At 43.2% G+C, this 9,818-nt stretch overlaps 1 protein-coding gene across 1 annotated transcript; it reads right to left on the bottom strand.

Annotated features, from left to right (window-relative positions):
- Positions 1-1,894: 1,894 nt before the first annotated feature.
- CEBPG (CCAAT/enhancer binding protein (C/EBP), gamma) lies at positions 1,895-9,095 on the bottom strand. The gene is made up of 2 exons (XM_010848943.1): positions 4,848-9,095; positions 1,895-4,578 (listed from the first exon to the last, which is right to left on the bottom strand). Exon 1 carries the CDS (start codon positions 5,341-5,343, stop codon positions 4,894-4,896), a length of 450 nt encoding a protein of 149 aa, XP_010847245.1. The 5' UTR covers positions 5,344-9,095; the 3' UTR covers positions 1,895-4,578; positions 4,848-4,893.
- Between the last annotated feature and the right edge of the window lie 723 nt (positions 9,096-9,818).

Here is a 9,818-nt window from a genome sequence, read left to right as displayed (position 1 = left end):
TACTTCGCCCCACGTTTCAGAGGCTGCGTTCAAGTCCTAAGTCTCCAGGTTTTGCAGAAATTTGTACAGCTTCAGAAATTCATTAGAGACTGTTCCACAAAGCCATACAGTGCCAAAAAGCCTTTCCAAAATCCAGGAAAAGTCTAGGTATTCATTCAAGAAATGAGTATCTCCTATACACCAATGTTGGCATAAAAACAAGACCTCAGCTCTCAGAGCCTGGAGTCTCAGAGACTTCTCCTTAAACATGCACAAATAGATTGTCTCAAATGCTGAAAAGTGCCAAGAAGGAAAGTAGAACAAGATTGACTTTGCCTAGAAAGCCAGGGGCCTCAGATAGAAGAAGGGTAGAAAGTGAGAAGTAAGAGGGATGAAGCCATTGCAGAGCTGTGCTAAGGCGGCCGGCCCTGGGGTAGAGTGCTGAGAAAAGCCCTGTCGTCAAAGCAAAGTGATGTGATGATGCAGGAGAGTTGGGGCAGGGTGGTGGTAAAGGCAGCAGGAGCAGACCCACATCCCAGGGAGGCTGGGTCTCACCGAGTGTACTGGGGAACCACGAAGATCTGGAAAGTGTGGAAGATTCCCGGGAGACCAAAGCCAGGCCAGAGAGGGTGATGTCTCCTGCAGAAGGTGGGGCAGGGGAGGTGAGGCCGGGGAAGTCCGGAGACTCAGGAGGCAGAGCTGAAAGGTGGCGATGTACAAAGGCATCTGGTCCAATAGCTGCTTCCCAGGAAGCAAGTCTTGGGTAAATGGGCTGCAAACAAGTGTGATGTGTGACGCCTAACAACTCCATTCTCTTCCAAGCCCTGTTCTCTGGACACCCCTGCATAACCTTCAGGTCTGGAGTGCTGGGAGGAGCGGGGACTTTGCAGTAAAAGGGTATTCAGGGTTGCTGTTCTTCCTAGAACGTGTAAAAGGCACATGCGCTCTTCACTCCCAGGCAGCCACTGAGCAGTAGCTCTAAAGTGCTTTTATTGAAATAGGGCTGGCACCCTCACAACCATCTTGATATAGAATTTCCTGACAAGTTGTTGGATGCTAACTTACAACTAATTCATAAAAATGAAATGGGACGTACTACCCACAGAAATCATTACTGCACTACAGTTTTCATTAAGATGCAGTAAGTAGAAATCTATTTCCCAAGACATGAAAATAACTGAAGGATCATAGAAGACAAGGATCTAGATGGTGTCTTCCCTTGAAACACTCAGATCAGCTTTTCTCAGGCTTGTATTTATGAATTCCTTTTTACAGACACTCAGATGAAGACAGTGCATGTACTATACACTGTACTGTGAGGGGAGAGGCTTGACTTTGATGTCCCATCGACCTCAAAGCCCAAGAACTGATTTCGTACCCTGAAGGTGGAGGCTGCACTCTGAGACACTGGGTGTCCAAGCAGGATGCGTGTTTCTGCTCCCTCTGTTCTGGTATATACTCTTACATTAGGTGACAGAGAACGTAACAGAAGAGGCACTCTAAATTCAGAGACAACTGTGTTCCCGTCATTAAGGGAAGCCTAGACGTGGTTGCTCAACAGTAAAAACTCCTGCCTGCCAATGCAGGAGATCCAAGAGACATGGGTTTGAGCCTTGGGTCAGGAAGATCCCCCGCAGAAGGAAATGGTAATCCACTCTAGTATTCTTGCCTGGAAAATCCCATGGACAGTGCCTGGAGGGCTACAGTCCATGGAGTTGCGAAGAGTTGGACACAACTGAGCACAGCAGAGACGGGACAAAAGCGCCTCTGCGTGCCCCCACACCCGCCTCACCCCTGCCTTGGGCTGAGCACATAGAGGCTGCCGGCATCCATCTGCCTGCTCCTCAGAGCTGGCGAACAAACTTGGATTACTTTCTTGGCATCTAACAAAGAAACCCACAATGAAATACAGGCATTATTCCAAAGTTTTTTATTTCAAATCCATTGAAAGAAATAAAATTATATTTAAAAAAATAGAGTTATCTCACAAACTGAGGAAAGCCAGGAACAAAAAGAACAAGTACTTTTTCCTGAGAGGCAGATCTAACAGCTATAGAATGGACTTTATTCCTTCCTAGCTTTTGTCAGACAAAAGTTTTCTATTTCTAAGGCATCGAAAACACTCCTAGTGCTTCAACGGGGTTGTTCAGGTACAAAGCTTCAAACCTTCTAACGGGGATTAAGAAACATCAAAAGCTGCTATGATTTCCTTCCTTTTAACCTCAAACATTAAAGTGTACATACTTCTACTTCTTTATGTAAATTTGAGAATTTCACACTCATGACCTGAATTTCAAAGTTCTGGTCATATTTTATTAAAATCTTACTACTTCTTGGTAAGAATGTCCAAAGCATGAGCTCACACCCCAGTAACTAAAAGGGACCGGACAGCAGGAAGCACTGTTCACTGGTACCACCCGCAGCCAGGACTGGTCAGAAAGCACCCACCCCAGAAGACTCAGAGGCAGCTAGAAATTTACACTGAAGCCTAATTCCTAGACCACTAGACCTGCCAGCAAAGGCAGGTCATATCCTAATGGTTCATACGAAACCTACAGAACAAAAGAGTTACAGGTCCTTTACAATTCCCAAAGCTCTACACTTGCCCATTCCCCATACTTGGGTTCCCTGCATTTTATACTGATAAACCTATCAAATGAAAACCTTTCATTCCCAAACACTTCAGTAAGACAGTCAAGGCCATGGTTAACATTTTTTTACATTATGCATAAAACTGCACGACTGCTTGTGCTAGTTCTGATTTGCATAGGTAAAAGAAAAGTTTGAATCAATTGTTCCAAAAGTTCCAATCTTACTTTCTTATTTGAAATAACTGAGCAAATTCCTGATGATTTCCCTAAAGCTTCTTTTCCAAGATAGTTAGGTCACTTCATATAATGGGTAAGGATAAATTCCATGTGGACATTCATTTCTGAAAGATACTGTTTAGTAAATAAAGAGATTAAAATGTCTGTAGCACCTCTTATAGACGCTTGAAGGTTCAGGAGACCTAACTGCATCCCCAGTGAGGTGCTACTGAAGATTCAGCAGGATTCTGGGGCATCTCCTAGTTATTTAAAACCTCTATCAACCTACAAGTTGATCGATACTCCAACCAAGGTAACCAACGTTGGACCCTAACAGCAACCCCTATCCTGTCTCCTGGCTCTATCGGGAGTTAGCCATCCTGGGATGGTGGCTCTCATGGGACAATACTGGGCTCGTGTCACATGCAGAAGGGATTCTTGGCCTTTGTTAATGGCTTTGCTGAGCTGCAGGGCACTGTGATGTCTCCTGCTGACCAGAAGGGCACAGACACCACTCTTCCATCCACCTGAGGGTGCAACTTGAATTGCATCCTGGTTACAAAGTCCCAGGGTCTTGGTGTGAAACAACAATGCGGCCTAAAATGACCACGTTCAAATAAGACAGCTGGTAACTATTTAAGTCTAATGTGACTCAGCCTCTTGTCACCAGCCTGGGTCATCCAAAAACAAACACTGGAAGAAGAAAAAAACAGACTCCAACAAATTTGAGCTAGAATTGCATTCAAAGAAAAACAACGGCAATCAAAACTACCAACACTGATATAATCCAGATCCTAGAGATTCCCATTCTAGTGACTGCCACTTTTTAGTAATCAACAGAAATATCAATATCCTGAGTTTTATCAGTATTTTCTTGCTAAATAATTTATGGGACATAAATGCATACAAATGAATAAAAAGTGGTACAAAAGTCTGGAATAGAGCCCACTAACTAAGAAATGTTACAAAAACAATACAAAAAGATGTGTTTAAGTGAAATAAATTAACTGTTAAACCTTATACTTTCAAGTTTTGTTAGGCTATTATTTTGGGAAATGGCATGGAGTTGACATGTGTTTTTCTAATAACCAGTTGGTTAAGGTCAAATACAAGTGAGCCTTCACAGGAACTTTTTGCTTTCAAAATCCTCGGCCCCAGTGCAACGTATGTGAACAGAGAAACTACCTGCTGAAATTAATATTCAAAATCCTAACCCGCAATTTGGGTGGACATAAACTGTTAAGATGCTTTGATTTACTAACCAGGCTGTGCAAATGGTGTAAAAAAAAAAAAAAGCTTACTAGCGTCTGCAGAAGCTAAAACTGATACGGAGTTTCTCTAAACCATTGTTTTGTTTAATTTTAACAAAATAATGCCAATCTAATAACCCAAAGGTACCCCAAGAGTGTAATTCTAATATGCTTTGCTTTTACTTTTAAAAAACCTAGTTGCTTCCTAAATGCTATTTCTATTTTTAAGCCAGTTGGCTGCATACTGACTTTAAAATGCAATGGGGTTTCTTTACGTAACTTGTCATCACTATTCAAAAAACTAGTATTTGTTGGGTAAAACTAGTTATGCTGAAACAGGGTTTATGCTATACATAAAATCACTCCAAATTATAAAGTGATTGGTTTCTATTAGCCCTAAGCATTTTTAATACATAATTTAGAAACGAGTCACAAATAGATGAACAGAGGTCGCATTCAGCTTTCTTTCATCCAATTAACCATATCCATTAAAACCAAGACTCTTCCGCACGACTTGCCAGTTCCCCATTCCTTTTGTCAACCTAAAAAAGAAACATTTTTTTGGGAAGTCAGCATTTATTAAGAACATCAAGGTTCCAGGGCAGTTTTTTTGTTTTTTTTTTTTACCATATACCTTTAAGTGTTTTTTATCCCCACAAAAATCCTTATCATTTAAAACCAGATATTCAAGTTACACGTCTAACATTTTTAGCTAATCAGCTCTTCAGGGCTGACCCTAGAAAACAACCTTCAATGGATCTCTGAATAATGGCGGTTCAGCCGCTGATGAGAGAGGTGTAGGTAGTCCCACCTTAAATGTTCAAGCCACAAGGTGTGAAGTTTGGAAGGGGTGAGCTCTACTGTCCTGCCTTGTCAGGATTTGTCGTATTTTCAGTGCTACTGGGTTGCACGTTATCTGCGAGGTTGTGTGCGTGCTCAAGAAACAAATCTTTCAGTACACTTAATTCCTTAGTCAGCAATTTAATTTTTGCTTCCAACCGTTCATTCTCCTCCTTGAGCTGATTGACTCTCTGCAGCGTATCCTGCGCTTTCTGCTTGCTTTTCAACCGGCTCTTTTTCACAGCCATGTTGTTCCTCTCCCTGCGCTGACGGTACTCGTCACTGTTGCGATCCATGGGTGAGCTCTTTTTGCTCTGCTTGCTGGGAGGCACAGCTTTGCCTCCACCCCCAGGGCCGGCGGGCACCAGCTGAGGAACCTGCTGTAAGCCGCTGGCATGAGCCTGAGTATGGATGACACTTATTCCGTTCACGCCCGGAGTGCTGTTCTGCTGCGATACCTTGCTCATTTGGGCACGCTCCCTTGTCAACACAGAACAAGCAGAATGAAGACAAGGTGATCAATGGTTTCCACACTGAACTGCCAAGAAATCTTCACATGTACCTATTTAAGAAAAAACTGCATTAAAATATTGGAAATGACAAGATCAAATGAGATCAAATTCGCATGTACTTAACAGCAGGCCAGTATTAACTGACTATGCTGAGAAGCGTCTACAACAACTGCCAACTGTTCCCATGTTTCAGAAGTCTAAGTCACGTAATTTAGAGAAGTAAGTAATACACAGGCACCACACGGCCAAATTTAACCCACCTGAGTCCCTGAGGGGACTGCCCATCTGTGACTGTTATCAAAAATGGGAGGAAAAAACAAAGTGGTGTCACTAATTAGGTGGCGCATATGAATGACAGCCCTTGGCAGTCTGCGAGAGAGAACAATTACAACAGGAGAGACAGTGCAATAAAAGAGGGGCAATGGCTCAACTGCTGGTCCAAGTCAAATCAGAAGGCGGGAGCAGAGCGCCCAGTCCGGCCTCCTCGGGAACGCTGCACTGCCGTCTCTGCGTGGCCCTTACTCCAATGTGCAGAGACTGAGCCATCAAGGACCTAACTGTTCTCCCAAAGCGTATCTGTATGGGATACTTTGAAAATGTGTTTTTTGGCTTGTTTTTATTTTCCTAATGACCTCAAATGACGGTAGTTTACAGAGATTTCCTAAGTTAGTTTCTTGGCTCATTGAGGAGCTCTGAGACACCCAGTTTGCTTCCCCATCTCATCAAGCTTCTAGTGTTTTCCTAATTCTTGACATAACTCGTAAACATATCTCAACACTGTCAACCTGATGCCACAAGGAGAGAAACAAAGGCCCTGATGATGCATCCAAGGAGGTGCAAGCTGGGAGTCAGGCTGCACCAAGAGCCCGGGCAGCGGCAGGCCTACACCCGGCTGACGCTGCTCAAGCAGCACAGAGGGCAGGCCAAATCTGCAGCGCTGCCACGAGAAACAGTCAGTTTCAGAAACCAGTCATATTCGGATTACTATGAATCCACGCTGGTCCTAAAACTGCCTCAAGATGTGTCAAAAGCAGACCTAGCCTATCATCACGAGGCCACTTCAAGACAGATTGTCTAAACTGAGTGAATTATGCCCACCAAGAAGTCACACGCTGCTGGAAACGGAGGAAGCAGTGCAGGAGCCATAAAACGACCCCGTTCTCTTTCCACAAAACTGCATCAGTGGAAAAACCTGAAGCCACAACCATGAACAGCTTCAAATGAGTACACCTCACAATTCTTAAGAAAAGCTTCGCCCAAACCTTTAGCGAGTCATTTCTGTATTGGCCGTTTTTCAAAAGGCCATGTATCGTTGCTTTCCATTGTTTTTCAGGCCACACAGGCAGTCCTGAGCTAGAGGGGTCATCTGTTCTCACTTCGGTACTAAGGAAACACCAAAAGCTTCCTTCCAAACCATGATGGATATCTACTCCAAGTTTATCTTCAGTAATGAATATTTCACAATTTCCCTTGATAATTTATCATGTTGCCTATTTTTTCTTCCAGTTGAAAAGTGGCAGTTCAGTATAATTTGCACCACACTTAGCATTAATAGTGTTACTGGCCATCTATACTATTGCCTATCTACTGGTCTAAAGTGAAGTGTTTACTCAATTTTTAAGAACTTGTTTAACACCTCTCCTGGGATTATCTCAACAATCAATGATTATGTTCATCTTATTTATCTTCTATATACCAACTGGGTTGTTAGTCTTTAAAGCTAATCCCTAATGAACTCAGAGATAACAATAATCTAAAGAAGTAGAGACCAGGAACCAAGTCAATTCTCATCCTGGCTCGCACATCCCCGTCCCACTCTGGACACACCCTTCCCTCTCTGGGCGTCCGTTTCCCCCTCTGCAAAGGAGGGATGTAAAATGCCCTCTGACACTGACACTATACCATGAACTTCAGTCACCAAAAACACTTATTACAGGCTCCAAACTTAGTGAAGTTCATGCCCGCTTTTGTTCTCAAAGACACCAGAACAAGGAAGGGCGCTTTCACCTCTGTCTGACTCATCTTGCCAAGGTACTGAACTCAGCAGACAAGGTTTGAAAATGAGTCCTTGGCTTGTAAAACAAACAGGAATCATCAAACTGGTAAAATATATAAGAAAGGGAAACTGGGAGATTAAAAAAAAAAGGAGTTATTTTTATTTCCCCAACCAAAGACAAGCCAAGAAAGCAGTGCTCAAGGTGAAGAGTTATCCACCATGGAAAGGGGGTCAAAGAGCTAACTGGGGCTAAGACTTACTCCAAACAGATTGCCAATTTTATTTTTTACACTGAGTAAAACAGCTACCTCGAAATGCTACATACAGTTTACAGTTCTGCAGTTTACACTGTTATCTGTGCTTTTGTTTCTTTCACAAACATTTAACGAGCACCTACAAAGGAAAATAAGCTTATTTCAAATCTGGATGTTCAACCCTAAACGAGAAAGTCTGGCTCCTACGTGGACAAATGCAGTTCCAAAGTTCAGTCCACAGGAAGCAGGGCGGCACCTTGCTTCCTTGCTGTGAATCCCTCTGGCAGGAGGCAGAAGGAAAACTGAAACGCAGCAGTTCCCAAAAGCACGGTCCCTGAACCAGCGGCATCAGCATCCCCTTGGCAGATATGCAAATGCTCAGGCTGCCCCAGACGCAGGCACCAGCAGTCTCAGAACAGGGCTAAGCGCTCGTCTTGACAGGACCCGCAAGCGACTCTGGTGACACTGACGTTTCACAGCCACTGCCACAAACCAACCACAGATCTTCAGAAAGATGGACTGAGTGGGTACCATTTTTAAATTCAAATTTCTTAAATCAAGTGACATTCATTCAAATCAGGGATACACTGAAAACTCAAAATGTTAGAATGAGTACAGCAAAATCAAAATTTTCTCAAGTTTCACTTGGGACAATAAATGTCTCAAGCATTTTCCTAGCCCTCTTGTCATTTTTTTCCATATATATACAATGAGATATTCCTCCTCTCCTCCTTCCCAAATAAATGTTTAATTCCAATATCCCCAATGAAGATCTACACTCCAAAATATCCAGATATTTGTCCCTTGTTCCAAATCTGTTCAAATCATTGGTATTACTGGTATTCTACCCACCCGTCTCCCCCAAAACACCTTACTCCACCACCCCTCTCCAGTCTATGCCACAGTCACCTGAGGCTGACACCATCTCTCAGGGGCATAGCCTGCCCTGCGGCAGCAATGTTCCCCCCAGCCACTGTCTCCAGAGCAACTGAACACTCAAACCTGAGTGTGTCGCAGCCTCTCACTGAATATTCTTCTGTGGCTTCCACACACAGATCAAATCTCTTCAGGCCCAGCTCCCTTTCTCATCACCCCTCAACAATACTGGAAGCCAACATCACTCCCCTAAATGGTCTGCACTTGGTGCTTTTGTCCAATTTGTTCCCCTAGTTTCTCTGTCAATGCCAGCTCCACAGTGTGGCTCCCTGTAGAATAAGCTAGAGGCAGGCCTCCATCTTTATCACCATACGCCCAGCATCCAGTGGTGGTGCTCAAGAAACATTTGTTGAATACAGTCTCAAAAGGCTCAGAGAAAACATTTATTTATTTAAGTGTCTGATATAAAAATAAGATTCTCTAGCATTAAAAATCTCTTAAAACAACCATAATTAAATTGAGTGTTACTAAGATACCCATAATTAAATTGAGTGTTACTAAGATAAGATGCCTGCAATGCGGGAGACCTGGGTTCGATCCCTGGGTCGGGAAGATCCCCTGGAGGAGGGCATGGCAACCCACTCCAGTATTCTTGCCTGGAGAATCCCATGGACGGAGGAGCCTGGTGGGCTACAGTCCACGGGGTCGAAAAGAGTCGGACACAACTGAGCGACTTCACTTTCACTTTCTTTTCAAGATACACACAGTCTTACGATCCAAAGTTCTTGGTCTGTCTTAAAGGTATACAGGAAAATAAAAACATTTGCTACTCTAGTCCCCAGCCTCTACAGTGAAGGTCATTCATGTCTGGTCTTTGCTTCATTCAGTTGAGAACCTTTATTTTCCACTTTGTCCAGTTACGTTTTTCCACACCCTCAAGTTCTTAGGCATGTGTTGCCAGGGTTTGGCAACTCAGTACTACAAATGAAGTGAAGTAAGCCGTCAAACCCTAACACACACCCAAATGAGCAGGATTTCTACGCATTTGCCATGCTGGCTTCATGACCCAAAACAGGGGTCCACAAACGAGTATACTCCTTCAGGGAGCCTATAAGTGGTCCATTGGAGTATGAGAAGAAAATATCTTTTGTCTTTTTTTAATGTCATCGTTTTACTCTAGTTTTGGTGTCATTTACAACACACACCAACTATTAATAACACACCACACTGTTTATAAATATACATCTTTTAGAGTCATGCTCTTTTTTCTTTTTCTTTTTACTGATTGGTCGGGAAAACCAAAA

The sequence above is a fragment of the Bison bison genome, unplaced genomic scaffold (assembly GCF_000754665.1).
Source record: "Bison bison bison isolate TAMUID 2011002044 unplaced genomic scaffold, Bison_UMD1.0 scf7180017864280, whole genome shotgun sequence".
Lineage (NCBI taxonomy): Eukaryota > Metazoa > Chordata > Mammalia > Artiodactyla > Bovidae > Bison > Bison bison.
Note: the sequence above shows the minus strand (reverse complement) of the source record. Positions and strands in the feature narration are given on the sequence as shown.